Source organism: Quercus robur, chromosome 7 (genome assembly GCF_932294415.1).
Source record: "Quercus robur chromosome 7, dhQueRobu3.1, whole genome shotgun sequence".
Classification (NCBI taxonomy): domain Eukaryota; kingdom Viridiplantae; phylum Streptophyta; class Magnoliopsida; order Fagales; family Fagaceae; genus Quercus; species Quercus robur.
The window spans coordinates 25,716,066-25,735,519 of NC_065540.1; the positions used below are offsets into that span (position 1 = coordinate 25,716,066).

General features: G+C 36.3%; 1 protein-coding gene across 1 annotated transcript; it reads left to right on the top strand.

Moving 5' to 3' along the window:
• Positions 1 to 11,544: 11,544 nt before the first annotated feature.
• Positions 11,545 to 18,344, top strand: LOC126692933 (squamosa promoter-binding-like protein 9). Its single transcript, XM_050388750.1, has 3 exons — positions 11,545 to 12,433; positions 17,201 to 17,340; positions 17,479 to 18,344. Exons 1-3 carry the CDS (start codon positions 12,063 to 12,065, stop codon positions 18,090 to 18,092), a joined length of 1,125 nt encoding a protein of 374 aa, XP_050244707.1. The 5' UTR covers positions 11,545 to 12,062; the 3' UTR covers positions 18,093 to 18,344.
• The last annotated feature ends 1,110 nt before the right edge of the window (positions 18,345 to 19,454 follow it).

Consider the following 19,454-nt stretch of genomic DNA (forward strand, 5'->3'; position numbering starts at 1 on the left):
ATAGCTAGGTCAAATCCTCCCCAGGTTTTTACCAGTTTGGTTTCCTGGGTGATCATATCATTGTCTTATTTATTTTCCGCTGCTATGCATGATATGATATATTTGTGTTAACCTAGACTTGTTAATTTGACTAAGTAACAACTTGGTTAATTATCTAGGGTTAATTCATTTGTTTAAGGGGTCTAAAAACTGACACCATCATTACATTGGCTAGCCAGTCGGGGTAGTACACCTCCCTGATGAACTCTACATCTTGTAATTGGTAGACTTCTTTCGCCATAGCCCTGTCTTGTTCTTGGGCGAACACTCATTTCTTTTGATGAATAGGTGGAAAAGAGGGTGACACATTCAACCTGTGCACCATGACTGAAGGGTCGATCCCGGACATGTCTTCATGACTCTAAGCAAAGACATCCTAGTTTTCTCTTAGGAATGCTGTGAGCGCTTGACGAACTGGCAGATTGGCGAGGGTGCCGATCCTAACCATTCGCTCTAGCCTAAAGTTATCAAGAAGTATCTCTTTCAATCCTTCAATGGGCTTTGCGACCGCCCTCTGTTCTTCAATGTTCATGGTCTACAAGTGGTCGTCCATCTCCAGCATTGCTATGTAGCACTCTCATGTTGCCACTTGGTCCCCCACGTGCCTCTCCTACTCCATACTCGGTGTGAAATTTGATCATCAGGTGATAGGTTGAAGTCACGGCCTTCCATGAGTTGAGGGTAGGTCGGCCCAATATGGCATTGTAGGTAGATGAGCAGTCGACTACAAGGAATGTAATGTCCTTAGTAATTTGCTGAGGGTAGTTGCCGACCATTACGGGCAATGTGACCACGCTGAGGGGGTATACCCTTGTTCCTCTAAAGCTAACGAGCGGCACATTGGTTAGTATGAGTCGTTCTCTCTCGATCCTCATTTGTTGGAATGCCGGGTAGTAGAGGATATCAGCAGAGCTTCCATTATCAACCAGGACTCGGTGGGTTTGTAGTCCTCTACCCAAATACTAACAACAAGTGCATAATCTTGTAGGTGGTGGAGGCGTCAAGTGTTTTCTTCTGAGAATCCAATTATAGGGTTGTTGACTCACACCATTTTCGAGATGAAGCCTGTCAGCTGGACGTTTTGAACTATCCTAAGGTAAGTGTTACGGGCCTTCTTGGATGAACTTGAAGTCGTAGTGCCCCTTACAATCATCCTTATATCCCTTATGGGTGGCTTGGGGTGCTCGTTATCCCTTCTAGCAACCTGCTCCTATAGTGGATCTGCCCTTTCTTTGCTGACAAATTGCTGGAGTTTCCCTTGTCTAATAAGGGCTTCAATCTGCTATTTTAGGTCATAGCATTCAAATGTGTCGTGACCATGGTCCCGATGAAAATGACAATATTTGTCCCTAGACCTCTTGCTGGGATCTCCTTTTAACTTGCTAGGCCATATCAAGGCCATGTCGTCCTTGACCTACATCAACACCTGATCAATCGGGGCAGTCAGCAGGTTGAAGTTAGTGAACCTTCCAGTGGAGGGTTTAGAGCGCCTGTCCTCCCGTTAATCTTCGGTTCTAGTCATCTTTCGTCCCTTTTCCTGTCGGGTATCTTCTTGCCTTTCCCTCTTCTTGGGTTTCTTCTCTCAGGCTAGCAGCGTGTCCTCTGCGTTCATGTATTTAGTAGCTCGATAAAGCACGTTAGTCATAGTCTTTGGGTTATTCTTGTATAAGGAGAACAGAAACATCCTTTTCCGTGGACCATTGATGAATGCAACAACTAATATCTTATCATCAGCTTCGTCTATCGAGAGAGCTTCCTTGTTGAAACAAGTTATGTAAGACCTCAGTGTCTTGTCCTCCAGTTGCTTGATGCTCATCAGGCATGCAATGGAATTCTTATACTTATGTCCCTCGATAAAGTGCAAGGCAAACTACGCGCTCAGCTTCTTGAAGGTACCGATGGAGTTGGGCGTCAATTTGCTGAACCACACCCTCACGGGACCCTTCAGCGTAGTTGGGAAGGCTCAGTACATGATCTTATTTGCCACACCTTGTAGGTACATAAGGGTTTTGAATGACTCCAGGTGATCCAAGGGACCTTTTGACACGTCATAGGCTTCTATCTGCGACATACGAAACTTTGCAGGAAAGGGGAATGAAGTGATGAGTGTTGTGAAAGGTAAGTCCATCTGATGGACCAACTCGTCAAGGTTATTTGACACCTGCCCCTTGAGGGCGTTCATCATGAAGTCCATCATTTCCTTCATCATCTACATCTCCGTAACCATATGTGGTGGTGTCATATCTGTGACGGACGGATGGCTGATATCTTGTTGCTCCTACCTACTTGGGGCATGGCTACCCTTCGGTCCTTCTCAATCCCTCTTTTCGGCGGTGGTGCACTCTTGCTTCTTCCCATGACTATTGGGCCCAGCATCCCTTTGGCGTAGCTATTCTTCCAGGTCATGGTTCTGCTTGGTAAGGCATTCCACCGCCGCAACTAGGGTCTGTACCTGTCTTTTAAGGGTAGCGGTGCGTGGTTCTTCTCTGGTATGGTTATTGGTTGTCATCGAGCGAGTGAGTACCATACAACTCTTTGTTTGAGAAGTGGTAATATGGCTATTACTGTTTTACTCTCTACGCTTTCCCATAGACTGCGCCAACCGATGATACCAAAAATCGTTAGTAAGCCACACAGTCCTCACGTGCTCTAGACAGAACATGCAAAATAGAAACAAAGAAGACTTTGCAGAGAGTACCAATGTGGTACCGGCCAAATACCCTCCAAATGTTAAGTTAGAAAACTTTCATAACTCTAGAGTGCCAGAGTTTGGGTAAATTATATGTACCTTGATTCATGAGGGCTTTGGGGTTTTTATAGTAGTGTAGAACTGACCTTTATTTCTTGGTGGAGAAAATCTTTCCTTCTAGGGAAGATCCTCATTAATGCAAGTACTTTGCAGGATTCTTTCCTTGTAGGGGTTCCTTTGATTAAGGTTGATTGTGGGATACAAGAAATTTCCTTACATAGTGTTGAGGACAAATTTTTCACACCATATGGCTTCATTTCATTAGCAACCCGCACCACATCAACATTATCATGGATTTTGAGAAAACCTCTTTTAAAGCTCAAAAGAGCCCATATTTACACAAAAAGGCGTCAAAGCCCATGGTTCAAGCTCATGGCACATCATCTCATTTTTGGCTCATGATCTAAGCTCATGAGTCTCATCGGGGGAATTTGGGAGTCGTGGTTTGGAGGGTCAAGAAGTATGTTCAGTAAAGCTCCAATGGTTCAAAGTTGATAAAGGAAAGCATGTTGTTTGGTGTGTCTTCCCCAATTCCCTGAACTCTGATGGGTCAGTGTGTAATAAGTAACATTTGGATAAGCCTCTCATATCACATAACACTTAAAATGATAAAACTCTCCATGCTCTTTATATAAAAATTAATGTTCATCATATAATATAAGTATTTCATATCAATTATATTATTATCATCTAAATCAATTCCAAGCACATGGCTAAATATATATTATCTCATATCTAGCATTAAAATGCTCTCCTCACTCTCCAAGATTTGGTTAAGATACAAAAATACCATGATTATATCTCTAAAACTTCATCAAATATATTTTCCAAAAGAGAAAACTTAGCCGAAAACATCAAAAACGGCTCCAGCAAAAGCTGAAACAACTCTAGCGGAAGCTGCAAACAACTTCTGTAGAAGTTAAAACAGTTCCAGCATATTCTACAGTAGCTCCAGCTATGGTACCAGAAAAATCTCATAAAGTTTATCTCACCATCTTTAGTCAAATCATAAATTTAATGCCATATACTTTCCTCCAAGAAAATGATGTCATTCGGATGACATCATCCAACTGTAACAGCTGTGATTGACAGCTGTTACAGCTATAACTTCAGCCATTAAGTCTCAAACTTTCTTCTTTTGGCCAAAAAACAAAAGGCCACTTACTTTGTCAAAGATTTTTCCTGATTTGCTAAGTTTCCCTTCAACTAGTTCTCATCTAATTACATAGCTTGGTTCTATATAAAAAGGACCAGGCTACACACTAATGGCCTGTTTGGATGTTTAAAAAAGGAGGGAGAGTAGAGTAGAGGGAAGGAGAGTAATTCAATTACCTTGTTTGAAAGTTTTTTAAGGAAAGAGGGGGAGGGATTTGGAGGGGTTTGAACTACCTCTAACCCCTCATTTTTAATTCCTCCAAATTGGAGAGATTTGGAAGAAGAGGAGAGTAGATAAATTATTAATTAAATGAATTCCTCAATTTACCCTTTTTAAATTAACAAAATTACAAACCAATTATATAAGTATCCTTTGTTTGTTTCCTGAGAAAATTTGATGAGAATGAAAAAAAAAAAAAATCACTGAAGCAAAACCAGGCCTTCACTGAAGCATCGCTCTAAACCCAAAACCCACACAGAAAAATCCACTATCTACTATCTTCCTCTTCTTCTTCTTCTTCACTATACAACACACAAAAACCCTAGAAATCTCAGTGCCTCTCTAACAAAAAAATTTCTATCTCCTTTCAAAAATCCAAACCCATTGTTTAAACCCACGGTTTATCTATCTATCTATGGCTTCTGCCACATGGTCACCGAGCTCGCTCCAGCTCCGACTAGCTCTGAATTGTAGGAATTGTAGGAAATCCCTTGCAATTTTGGTACGGATGCAGCTGGGGAATCTGGGTCGTCAGGTTCGGGTGTTCTGTGTGGCTCAAGACGAAGCTAGAAATGAAAATGGAGTGGAGCGGCGTCGTAATTAGGGTCCATTGGTCAGGTCGGATTCTGCGGCTGACAAGTTCTCCGGTTGATCTGAGTTCGACCCTGTTGATTCGCAGAGTAACAAGTGGTTTGGAGGTAATGACAATTTTTTTTTTTTAAATTTCTCTGTTTGGCTTCTCGGAAAATCTAAGGTATTGAAATGAAATGAAAAGAAAATGTTCAATATGCATATAGTTGAGTTGTGGTGTTTGTTTTGTTGGAATCTAAAAAGTGGAAAAATGTTGGAACTTTAAATTTATTTATTTTTCCTATTATATCTGGGCACCCAAAACTCAAAAATTCCTATGGAATGAGAATGGTGATTAAAAAATTATTTATTTTAACAAATTAATCATGGACTAATGTTGTAAATCCATTTTTAAATAAGGGTAAATTTGTCTATTTAAATTATTTCTCTTCCTTTCCATCCTAATTTTTAAAACATCCAAAGGCTAATTACTCCATTCTCCCTTACTAATTTTAAAAACATCCAAATAAGGTGGAGGAGAACTATTCCCCTCTACTCTCCTCCTCACTACTCTCCTCCCCTCTACTCTCCTCCCTCTCTAAACTTCCAAACAGGCCATAAGGGGCCCCATCTTGGCTCACTCTCTGCTCTCTTTCTCTGACCCCTCTCTCTGATCTCCCTCTCTGATCTCTGCCCTCTCTGATCCATCTCACCCTCTTATGCAGAAACTTCACTCCTTTTGTTGCAAAATACACATTTTTACACTTCTCCATCTTCCTTACAAAAATATCTCTTCTTAGAGCACACCATTACACACTAGCCCTCTCTCATCTTCAATATTCTGAAACTCCGTTCATCTTGCTGCCATATCTCTAAAAGATCTTCATATCTTTCTTTATCCCTCTTACAAAATCTCTCTTCATAGATAACAACACAACACACATATTACAACACCATTACCCATTACTCATCTTTCCCACACTCCATTATTCTAAAGTATCATCATCTTGCTACCCAAAAACACATCTCCATCTCATTCTTTATTTCTTATACAAAATCTTCCTTCTTAGAAAGCAACATAACCAATGTCATAATACAAAAAACAATCCCAGCAGCAGCCTTTACTACATTTAACCTTCATTTATCTATCTCATACTTTCATTTATTTTACAAAACACATTCCTCACAAAATACTCATACATACTTCTCATATATCTCTAAGCTCCATGTCTCACAAAGTATACATATACAAGATCTATGTTCAACAAAGTATCTCATGTAATCCTCATAAATATTACAAACACCATATCTCACAATATATACATATTCTTTACCATCTCCACACATCTTAAAACAAATCAAACACTCTTCCAAGAACTTATTACTAAAAGCCCTTTCTTATGAAAGGCAAAAACTTATAAAATCAAAAGCCCTTTTTATGGAAGGCAATATCACTCATATTTGACTAAAAACTAAAAGAGTATTACATGGGGAAAGTCATTTAAGTGTATGATGAAAGGGGATAAACTTAACCAACCTATGCACACGGCTAGACATACTCTCTCTCCCACCAGTTGCACCCATTTTCCCCCTTCAATCATGAAGTCACCATGGAAGGACTCATAATATCATATTGTACCGCTAGACTCATTCTATCACACTGCTGAAATGTCTAAGTCCATTGCTGTCCTACGGCTAAAGCCCCAAACTATGAAGATAAGTTATTATATTTTACCTTCATACTTATATTATCAAGTATATTTTGTTCATTATTATTATACCACTCAACTAATGTCATTATACTGCTAGAATCTTATTAGTTCATTAACACTATAAGGCTAGAGCCACAAACTATGAAGCTCATCAGCATTATACGGCTGGAGCCACAAATCACATGAATAACAAAGTGATGCTACACTGCTGGAGTCAGAAACATAAAAGATAAGTCAATGTTTTCTCCATCTTTGAAATTAAATTATTGAGTATGTGTTAACTCATTATCATTTTACCATTATCTCACCATTTAATAAACATGGTCTCACTAATAATAAACATACATATTAATAAATTGATATACCACCAATGGAAATATATTACTTGAACATAAACCATTGTTGGACTTGTATCATTTGGACATATACCACCAATGGACATATATTACTTGGACATAAACCATTGCCGGACATATATTATTTGGATATGGACCATTGCTAGACATACCTTATTATGTTGAACATGAACCATGAACCGCAACTAAACATGGACTATTGGATTCATCCCATTGTTGGACATTGGACATCTAATTAAACACTTTCTAATATTGGATATAACTTAATATACATAATAATAACGTATCAACTCACCATTTAATCAAAGCTATCATGCTAAGCATATTATTTATTTATTTCAACCATTATCATGATTCTAAGACTTTGGGTTTCATCTATTTTGTAGGCTTAAAAATACACCGGTAGCGATTGGTCTATGCAGCCCAATGTCGAGTTCTGGGTTGACCTCCCCAAAACAAATCCGGGCCTAGCAAAGTCACACCTCCAAAAGCACGTGGCCACGCGCACAAAAAAAACGCCCCCGACACATAGATATCCGTGGAGGTCAAGTTAAGCCAGGCTAGACCTGTCGGCCTCTTTAACCCCGTCGTCCTCTCCACTTCCATTAGCCATCTGCTCTGTCCTAGCATTCCCGTCAGCCTATGGAGATGCCTGTCGAGTCTCCTTGTGGGGTCGTCCCATATGGTGTCGTTGGCCTAATCCTTCCGTTGGTTTCCGTGAAGCTGACGAGTATGTGGGTGCCGATGACCTTTTTGTGCGATGTTTTGGGGTATTAAATTTATGGCTAAAATATCCCTATCACACGCATTTCTCAAAAAATCCTCTTAAGTGAGGCATTCCAGACCAAATACCCTAACAATCGAAGTCAATTTTTCACCTTAAGCTAGTCATGAAGTTTCACTTCAAGTAACTTGAATATAGTAATAAAAGACCAACGTTAATTAAAAATTTGTTTCTACCCAAATAGCTCAAAACCCATTTTCTCCTAATTTTCCTCAAGAAACTCCTATTTCACCGTATCATAAGCCTGGATCATTTCAAAGTTTGAATGCCATTAGTCCCTCTTTGCCGATTATGTAAATGGTGGATAGTCTCAAGAGGCACCAGGACATCATTTGCAATGAACCTCCCAAACACAAATGCACTTTGGTTTTCTGTGAGACTTATGTGAAAAATGATATAAAAATGAATCTAAAATAGCTACAAGAATACTGGTAACCTAGACAAAATGAGCATTTTACGGAAAGGTGTTATTTTGATAGGCCTAATTTTTTGTAACTTATTTACTTATAACATAGTAAATATCAGTTATTGATTTGTTTAATTAAATCTGTCAGTCTATTATTTTTGATCAACTGTCTTTTTTGTCAAGTTTAAAATTTTTTTTAAATCATAATCTCTAAAATTGTTTTTTTTTTTTTTTTTAAATGTAAAACAACATTGTTTTAAGGGTATTAATCGAAATTTGTTAACAACAATTGATGGAAGTACTAAAATGACCACATTATCAAAATTAATGGATTAAAATGAAAAAAATTTAAACTTAATGGACTAAAATAGCTATTGATCAAAATTACAGGGTGTACCCCCCAAAAAAAATGAAGCTAAAAAAATGTTTATCGAGTCCAAACCAATACATATATGTCCAGAAAAAAAGTTACGTTGCGTATGCTTTTATGGCACTACTCAAATACTAATCAACTGACTAGTAACTACTTGGTACTGACTATCACAAAACAAAGTAACTACTTGGTACTTGCCTTGCTAGCAAAGTTCTTTTAAATTAAAAAAATAAAACCTAAAATGGTAATAAAGTAGAGGTAAAACTCTTTGGTAGAAAAAATAGAGGTATATTTAACCCAAAAAAAAGTAGAGGCATAGATTGGAAGCATGCTTTTATTATTATCTTTTATAAAATTTCACTTTTGGTAAAAACATTGTTGGACACTGACAATGATGCAATGCACAAAATAACGATGTAACAACAACACAACTAATGAAGACAGATGGGCTTTATTCGACGTTTGAACATTCAGTCAAACATTCTTGACAATGATATGAAGAGCCAAATTTTCTACCAAAAAAAAAAAATAATAAAAAAAAAGAAAAAAAAAAAAAGAAGAGCCAATTGTGTTTAGAAGGGTCTGGAATCAAGACAATAATCCTATAAGCCCTAACCAAAATTTTTAATATATATATATATATATATATATATTCCTACCCAACTAGTTAAGATAATAATTTAAAAAATTATCATTTTTATATGAATTTCACTTAACTTAATTGATTAAATTACTTATTCTTGAAATCAGGTTGTAGGATTAAATCTCACTTGCACAAAAAACAAAAAACTCATTAATATGTTAATCTAATAATAAAGAGTATAACTATGAAATGAATATCATAAATTCAAATTATATAATAATTTTTAAAAAGTGCAAATATATGGTATTGTAAAAAAATGTGTGTATTAGGCTTATGGTTGTTTTGGTTAGGTAGAAAAGGGGGAGAATCTAAAATGGAGGATAAAAAATGTGAGATTTTCATGACTTTTTTTTTTAATGTGTGTGGTGAAAATAAGGGAGAATGGACAAGGGGTTGGTGGAGTTTTCCACCTAGGCCCATCAAAAATCATCATTCTAAGAGTATTCACATTGGTGGTGCTAGAAAATTAACTTTTGAGCATTCAGATCAATCCGTATATAATAGAAAAAAAAATGTGTAAAATATATACAGTTTTGCCTAAAAATGACTCACATAAATTCGTATGTGACTATAAATTTATAAGTTTGCTACAGTAATTGGATAAATTTACACTGACACTATTCATTTTATATTTAGTTATTTATTCTTTCTTTACGTATCTTAAGGATAAAGGAAGTGAGTGGATAGTGTTTGTTGTATGTGAAGAAAGAGAAACAATTTAAAAAACCAAGAAAAATGACATTTTAATGAAATGCAGTATAAAATAGATAATCTGATATAGGATATTTTGAAGAGTGAGTATGTAAAATAATTATTAAAAAAAAAAGTAGGTTCTTATGTTAAAATAGACAGAATTTTTTGCACAAACTAATGCGAGTGCTTTAATAACCCAAAAACCTATGTTATCTATTTTAACATTTCATTTTACAATATACTCAACATTAAATAATTTATTTTTTTACCACTTTATTTAAATATTCTATATTTTTTTATCACTTTGTGCTACAGTAATGAGAAGATGTGACCCCATAGAATAAAAAAAAAAAATTTTTATCACTCTATGGTAGTTTACTATATCTAGTTGTATAAATTTTTAACTTTACCACCACCAATGTAGCATAATTTTTATTGTTCTAGGTACGAAAATAGCATTTTAGTTATTTTAGCATCACTAATGTGGATGCTCTAAATTGGAAGAAAAAAATGTGGAGAGAAAATGTTTCTTAAATTGAATTTACTATTATACCCTTCTTAATTATAATTGTTTTTCTATCATTTTTTACACCATGTTTGGTTGCACAGAAGCCGAAGGGGAGGAAAGAGAAGAGAAAAGAGCAAAGGAAGGGAAATGGGGAAAAAAAGGCTAAGAAAATACTTTCCTATGTGTGTTTGAATGTAAAGAGGAAGAGAAAGGAAAGAAGGAAGTGAAAAAATTATCATGAAAAAATTATTATACTAATTATCCTTATAAATTATAAATTGATAATTAAAAACTTATTCTCCTTAATTGTGAGGGAATAAAAGAAATTGAGAGAGAGAGAGAGAGAGAGAGAGAGAGAGAGAGAGAGAGAGAGAGAGATTCTTTATTTTGTCGAAACTACCGTCTTTTCTTTAGTATGACTTCTCTCTCTTTGATCAAATCGGCTCAATTCACTGCTGGTTGCCAATCTATTATTTTGTTTTCCTTTTCTACAATAAATATAATTTTTTTAATCTAAAATAGAATTTTACTTTAGCCTAATCTAAGTATATAATGTGTGAAACTCTCTTCTGAAAACTTGAAACCCGACATTTGTCTTCCACAAGCACTTATACTTGTGGAGTGACTATCATGATAATAATGCGTAGTGGTAATATAATTTGTAATTAGGGATGTTTGTATGTGGGTGAGAGTATTTTAATATTTGAAGAATGCTTATGTGGCTAGGTGTAGGTGAGGATGTAAATTGTAATATGAGAGTTTTAGGTAAACAAAGTTTGGCTCCAAATATGTTTGGAGCCTTGGACTCTAACCACTAATAGGAAGATGATATTTGTTATTGTCACATATAATACACATAACTCATTTAACACAATTAACCAAGTAAATCATGTGCATTATGCATGACAAAACACATGTCCTATTTCTATAAGTGGTTGAATAATTTTACTTCGAACATATTTAGAGATAAAACTTTACCCTTTATAGTCTTACCCTTTAGTCATATTTCTATAAGAAATATTCTTTCTTTCGCTTTCCATACAATCAAACAAACTTGTAAGTAATAAGAAAATAATAATAAATTTATTCAAGTAACTTTTCCTATTAGTTTACTTCTCCTATCTATTCTACATTTTCTATCTTCCTCCTAACTCCCAACCAAACCAACTCAGTTGAATTATATAATACTCCCAACTTGTGAACAAAATGGTGGACCCCAAAAGCACACTGTACCCATAAGGCCAGGAACCCCAGCCACAATCCATCACCACATAAAGGGAGAAAGATAAGAAAGAGAGTAAGAGAGAGAGAGAATGCTCTCCCACCGTGGCACAGTCCATGCTAGACAGACAGAGAGGGGCCAAAATACACAGGAAAAGAAGTTTTACAAAACGACAGATAGTGATGGTGAGAGCATAAAAGCCTAAAAGTAGCTTCGTAAAAGCTCCACAAATACTAAGTACATACGTGCCCATCAGTCTATCTCTCAGTCTCTCTCTCTCGGGCTCTTTTCCCTGCATTATTTGGAGCTCAGAGTCTAAGACAGTCTCTGAGTGTACCATACTACACTATACAGCACAGCTACAAACACCCAGCTCAGCTGTGACTCAGCTGTCAGCATGTCCTATTACTGTCAGATCGCTCCTTCTCAATACCACTTCTCCTCCTCCACCACCACCACCACCTTCTTCACCCACTTTTAAAAGAAACCCATCTCTCTTTTCTCTCTCTCTCTCTCTCTCACACGCATAGTTTATTGGTTACAGTGTTACACGTACCACTACTCTCCCAGTGTCATCAAAATGACAAAAAATGAATGAGCTTTAGAGTAGTAGAAGCTAGAGAGTACATACTATGGAAATGGGTTCTGGCTCTCTGGCGGACTCATCAGGAGGCTCATCCTCTTCATCCCCACCAAACTCCTCCTCTGACTCACTCAATGGTTTGAAATTTGGGCGCAAAATTTACTTTGAGGATGCCCCTCCTGGTCCCGTGGCTCCGGCCAAACCGGGTGATGGACCCGAGTCAACCCCTCCAAAGAAAGTCAGAGGTGGCGGTGGTGCAGTGGGTGCTCAGCCTCCTCGGTGCCAAGTTGAAGGGTGCAAGGCAGATCTGAGTGATGCCAAGGCTTACTATTCAAGGCACAAAGTCTGTGGCATGCATTCCAAGTCACCTAAGGTCATTGTTGCTGGCATCGAACAGAGGTTTTGCCAGCAGTGTAGCAGGTAAGCTATCCTTCCTTGATTTTCTTCTATTTCATTTGGTTCCTACTTGTATTTGTTATTCAAGTTATAATCTTTGATTTGTCATGTATTATTTTTTCTTGAACATTTGTTGGTCGCTTTTGTGTTCATGGAGATTCTTGTTATCAGTAGGATGGGGTTTTTAGATTTCTTAGGTTTAATAAGTATGTCTTTTTTTTTTTTTTTTTTAATTTAATTGGGTTTTGATGTGGATGCTTGTTGTTGGGTTTGGGTGTTTGTTGTTTAAGGTTTTGGTTGCTTCTGGGTGAATTAAAAAAAAATTAAGGGGGCGGGGTATTAGACATTTTCATTTATATTTTGGTATTGGATTCATAGTGAAAAATGCTTTGGTATTTACTGCTTGTCCTCTGCTAGGGATTTCTTCATATTTCTTAAAATTTAAGTGTTGTTGCTGATGCTGCAGGATACTGGGTTTGTTTGTAGATGTGTTTTGGGATTATGGGGTTTTTTTTCCCCATTTCATTGTTTAGCTTTGGATATGTGTGTTGATGGAAGTTGATTTTTGGCCTGTTATTTGGAATGTTCTGAGTTTGAGGGTTTTTTTTTTTTTTAATTTTAATTTTTTTTTGGTTATAAGGAGAGTTTTTTGAATAATTGTGTTGTACAAGTATGTCTTAGTGAAAGGGGTTGCATTCCAACCCGAAGCTACAGCTATGCTTAGTTGCTGACAAATTGATGTAATTCTTTCATCTGTTATTGGCATTGCTGTGACTTTGGGCCTGTCTAAAGTCTCTCTACAAATAGGCTATGGCTTACCTTAATTTTTTTGTAATAACTATGGTGTACGCCATAAGTAGTCTTCTTCACACACACTAAGACAACCTGCCTTAAGAGTATATCCCTACTTCTAAAATGAGTTACAAGTTAAACATAAACTTCTTTGATGTAAGCACTCGTAACATGTGTAGTTATCATTCTTAAGTCCATCAAAATATCTAGCTTCCAGGTTCCATAACCAAATTTGAAGCATAGGCTCAGCTGTTCAAGAGCCAAATAACTAGGCATTTTATAGTCTTTAAAGGTGAAAGTAGCTTTGGACAAATTTCAATTAGGGATTATCTATGTGAAAATAATTCATTTTGTTTGGATTGTTTTGGACCAAGTCATTTGATTTATGCATGTAACTTAGGTGGGGTGCACTAAATGTTGGTTTGATCATTTACTTGCAACCTGTGTGTACTTGAATTAAGGATAGAAATATTTTTTCCCACCCTATATACAGGAGATGATGGGTCATGTCTGTTTGCCACAAGCCTTTTCGTTTAGCTTTAGCTTATTTTGCTTATGTACAGATTTATAAAAACTTATGTGCTTTAGCCTCCTTTCGGTAAAAAGGAACGAGCAAAAATCCAAATAAGATGATTCCAAATGGACTCACTGCATGTGGTGTTACAGAGATTAGACCGGCAACTTGGGTTGGACAAAAATAGCAAATACCTTGTTTACCACACAGTTGTTTCTAAAAAAAAGGATGTTGTAGTGCTAGATTTAATGACCCAAGTGGAAGCACAATATTTTGCACTTGTAGCTTGAAATTAGGAGATTGAAATCAAACGTTTGATATATTCCACCTTAGTGAAGAGAACAGGTTTATTGGAGGGCTGTTAAAGCTGATTTTATACCCTAGCTTTCAATGCTGTGATATCTGTTGCAATAAATGCAGAGATAAGCATGCAAATCAAATGGTCCAAAATCATGTAATGAGTTAATCATCACGCTGAAGTTTGATCAAAGTTTCTACATAGGTCTAAAACATAGCCCTGTATCATAAATAAATAGGGCATGGTGAATGTGAATGGTAGAACTTGTAAGGTTAGATGTCGAAAACACCAACAATGATAGCTGATACAAAGGTCAGCTATGTATAACATTTCAGTTCCAAACCAGATTTGGGAGTTGTGTCTTCTCAGCTTATCACTGTTAAAAAATATTTGGGTGAAATCAAAGCTGTATCCAACAGTACTGTAAGGGAAATCTTTTCCAATTGAGACAAGGTTTCTCTCAAAACTAGTTTGGAAAAAAACCCTTCAAACTCCTCCTATATCTTTTTATTGGATGTGAATTTTGAAAATCTAATTGTTAGATTGCATGTTCTTTATATTCTTAACACGCATGTCAAATTTTGTTCATACCGAATGTTATTTACTATTCCATCAATAAACTTATTTTTTATGCATAATTTTTTATCACAAAAACTTAAAATTCAAACATGTCATTGATGACATAGCTATTGATCTTAAATTTTCTTAAAATTTGCAAGCACAAAGGATATAATGAAAACATACAATCCAGCAATTAGATTTTCAAATTTCACATTTAGTAAAAAGATAATAAAAAGATGAGTTTGAAGGTTTCTCTCCAAACTAGTTTGGAGAGAAACCTTTTCCAATTGGTATATATTTCTGACGTGTTTGTAATGTGTTAATCTGTAAAATGATGTGTAAGTTGAAATTTCTAAACAAACATTCTGTACATATAGTCAGACCTTTCCAATTTAGAATCATGAGTGATCTACAGCTCATGCAGTGAGCACAGTCAGTTGTATTTGTAGGACCTGGCAATCAAAATGACCGTTGACATGTGTGGAGAAGCTGAATGTTCTTGAGTACTTTTCTTTGTTTTCTGTAGATTGTTGAATCATCATTAGGTAGCAGATTTGATCACAACTCTTGCTTAAGGTGTCATCTATTATAACCACATCAATCACTCTGTTAATACATATTCAGGACGTCAAAGTTCTGCATAGTGATGTATGGTTGAAAATTTTATTGAGGATAAAATTTTCCTTAGTTGTTAATTTGAGAATGGATTGTGACACCGTTAAAAAGAAATTGTGAATAAAAAAGTAGGTTTCATTTCTGATGTTAGGTTTTCTAGAAATTCCCTAAAGAAAGATTTGGTTTTCATTTCTAAGTTTAAATGACTTGAATGAAGTATGAAAGGGCAGATTTTTCCTATTGATGGAATTTATGGACGGATTTAATCCCAATTAATATTGGATTTGAAATTATTACAAAGATTTTATTTTATATCCATAATGTCACAAGTATTTCAAATCCCTAAATTTAAATCCTTCAATCCAGATGCGAGGAATTATCTAAAAATTTATGAGACTTCTCTAGTGAAAGTATACTAATGTTTGATTTGGGGTGGGCTAGTCTTTGGTAGGAATAGAGATATAATTTAGATGAAAGTGAGGCTTCAGCTTTACATGAGAAATTCAGTTTCTTTCTTTATACCGCAGTTAGAAATGACTTGCAAATAAATTCAGTAATTAGGCACAGACCAATTTTTTAAATAAATTTTCCACTTTTGAAACAAAGAATGCATATATAACTGAGATAAATTCAAAGAACCATCATATTAATGGATACCAGTTAAACATGGAACAAATTGCATGGTTTCAGATGCTGTAGGAAATATACATAGATTGTAAATAAAATGGTTGTATATATATTGCATTTGCATGACACAATAACTTTTGTTTTCATGGGTTTTCAAATGTAGATTTTCTTGTTGAGGAAAAGTTCTTGAGTCTTTGAAAGGTCTATCGATGCTAGATGCTAACTAATACTATTATTCTTCTAAAGGCATTGGTAGGCTAGTTTGTGAACTGTCAATGTGACGAAGTGACATCAAAGCTGCTTGTTTTGCCTCTTTAATCATTGGACAGAATTTTGAGAATTTCTTTAGACAAAAATATCAAGAGTATGGTGGGTCATCTTATAGGCTCATATATGTCTTTGAGATCTAAGGAGACGGGGACCTGACTTTGGTGGGTAAGTGTAAAATAACTCACTTCAAATGGAATAATGGTTGATCTTTGGAGTCATCAAAGGAAGTTGGATATTCATGTAAATCAGCTTATTTTTTAATTCCTACTTTTTCAAGAAAATGTTGACATGGGCTCCAACATTACCATATTCATGTATTAAATGACGTTGTAGTTGTAATTCTCTTTTGTTTTTCATGTATAGTACTTTCCATCAGATCTAGGATTGACCCTAGAGACTAGTGCCAATATACATAAAGAACTGAGTAAGCTAGCAATATCTGTGCTTCAGGATTTTCAATCGAAATAGAAGGTCCTAGCAAGGGCTTTTATGTCATTATCTATGTGTTTACACATTGTAGGTGATGGAATTGAGTGGGATGAATGATTAGATAGTAGTGAATCAGTGACCTGTTTGCCCACAACTTCATGAATCCTTAAAATCCTTATATGATGAAGGTGTTTTTCATGAGATGCCATGATTAATCCAGGGAAAAATACTAGACTAAATGATTAATACGTTATGATATGACATATAGCCTTTCTTAAGATTCCATTTAAGGTTCTTTTAGTTCCTCTTTTGTGGGTACCTCATCTAATTTGAACCTCTGACCTGTTGAACTGAGGATATTGGGGATGTCTGTCGATAGCAAGCTAGTGCTTGTTCATTTTAAGGTTTGAGGGCTTGTCTATATGCACATTCATGTGTATTGAACTGGATGATTAGTGAAGATTCTTGAACTTCTCCCATTTCAATTCACAGAGGCAATAAAGAGTATGCCATCTCATGTTGGGGAAACAATTACCAGTTTACGTGTTGTTATTATTATATTTAGTTCTTGGCCTTATTTTCTTGCTGTATCAATTTTCTATGAAAGGGTTGGTTTTCTACCAAATAATAGGCAATCATGCTTCATTTATCCCAACTAATAGCTACCGTGAAAGTTTCTGCCCAGATTTCATCAGCTCCCTGAATTTGACCAAGGAAAACGAAGTTGTCGCAGGCGCCTTGCTGGTCATAATGAACGAAGGAGGAAACCACCACCTGGATCATTATTGTCCCCACGCTATGGCCGACTCTCATCATCCATCTTTGGTTAGACATTATCAGTATAAATATCATTTTCAATGACTGACTTTGCTTGTTTAGCTGTGTGAAAATATATGCAGTTTTCAGTTATGCTTTACCCTGCTTATAAACTTTAGTTCAATTGTTCGATTCTTGAAATGACAGAAACCAGCAGTAGAGGGTTTCTGATGGACTTTACTGCATATCCAAGGCATTCTGGGAGGGATGCATGGCCAACTGCAAGGTCAGAGCAAATGCCTGCAAATCCATCTGCCACTTCAATGGGAAAGTTTGTTCCTCATCCATGGCAAAACACCACCGAAAATCCTCCATCTGACCTATATCTGCAAGGTTCAGTAAGTGGGACTAGTTATCCTGGTCCAGGAATTCCTCCGGGAGCTTTCACAGGAGTCACTGACTCAAACTGTGCTCTCTCTCTTCTGTCAAATCAAACATGGGGCTCACGAAGCCGTGCATCAGGTCTTGGGGTGAAAGACTTGATGAATACGGAAGGGGCATCTATGTCTCAGCCGATGGCTCCTAATGGTGCAGCTATTAATCAGTTTCAAAGCAGTTCATGGGGTTTCAAAGGCAACGAGGCTGGTAGCAGCTCACATGAGATGCCCCCTGATCTGGGTTTGGGCCAAATTTCTCAGCCTCTTAACAGTCAGTTTTCTGGTGAGCTTGAGCTGCCTCAGCAGGGTCGGAGGCAATACATGGCACTTGAGCACTCCAGGGTTTATGACACCTCCCCTCAGCAGATGCACTGGTCACTTTAAGTGCCCTGTTTGTGCTCTGGTTCTTCTGGACACCTTGCTGACTGGAAATAAACAATTTAAATGTCTGCAGATGAGCATATGCCTTTATTTTGGGATAGACCCAAAGTAACTGATTTGAATGTTTGCAGGCCTTTCTGTTGGGATAAACCCTAAGTAACTTTTGATTTGTGTTGTTTAAAACTGTAGCACTGATGAGCAAGGTGTTCACCTTGCATTATCTAATTAGTATGTCTAACTGTTTGCTTGGGATCATTTGATGATGGTTGGTTTTCTTTTCAATGAGTGGTTTTATAGTGGGAAAAGTTAATGGATGCCTTAAGGGCATTGGTTTAAGAAATATTTTTAGAAACTAAAAAGTAATTGAAATTTTTGATAGTTTTTTATATTTCTCATAAAAGTGGTATCAATATTTTTCTAAAATAGTCCATTATCAAATGATTAAGGGCACCCATTAACTTGACATTTTATAGTGAAATATTTTTTCAAGCACATTAGGTTATGATAGGTTCTGGTGCCTTTCAAGTTTTCAGCTGCTGTCTGGCATTGGAACTGAGAGACTAATCCTTCACCTTCTCAGGGCGGCTAATTATGGTCTCTTTACTTTAGTGCCATGGAAGATGGAACCCATGTATATAACCAGCATATATATATCAAGTGATAAATAAAAGATGCTGGTCTTTTACTGATTGAGCATGAGAAATACATTGTCCAACCAGTGGTGGTTGGAGTGAAAATGGATGAATTGACTGGAAGGTTGGCACTAATTATGTTTGTGTTTCTGCTAGTGTCATATTTTGTTTAGTGGTTTCAAACGAGGAGGAAGAGATAGGTTGATGATCTACATAAAATTTAACCATTTTATTATTATGAATTTATTACAATTACACTTTGTGGCCTCTCTATTACGAATTTAGAATGCATGTGGCTGACTCTAATTAGTATGTTGATGGTTGAGTATTTATAGTCGATCCTAAAATTATTTTGATAATTCAATAGTTGGGGAATTCAAACTTTGATTCTCTTAATAAAAGAGAACTGGCGTTGCTATTGATATTCACATTTGGAACTTAAGGTTTAGCTGTGATTAAAAAGATTTTCTTTACCTGTAAATAATGCTTGTCACTTAAGCATCCATCTTGCTAGTGGCTTCCTTACTAGTGGACTGCCCACGAATTCGTGTGCAAGTGCAATGCATACTTCCGGACAACAAATTTTACAATTGCATAAGCAGTTGACTATAGATGATAAACACAATTGACACTCATGGACACATCACTCAATTAACCACTTAAACAATTACAATTGCAGAAGCAGTTGACTATAGATGATAAACACAACTGACACTCATGGACACATCACTCA

Coding starts and splice junctions, on each gene's coding strand:
- LOC126692933 (XM_050388750.1), top strand. CDS start 12,063: ATGGAAATGGGTTCTGGCTCTCTGGCGGACTCATCAGGAGGCTCATCC. Junction 12,434..17,200: donor TTTTGCCAGCAGTGTAGCAG/GTAAGCTATCCT, acceptor GTTTCTGCCCAG/ATTTCATCAGCTCCCTGAAT. Junction 17,341..17,478: donor ACTCTCATCATCCATCTTTG/GTTAGACATTAT, acceptor TTGAAATGACAG/AAACCAGCAGTAGAGGGTTT.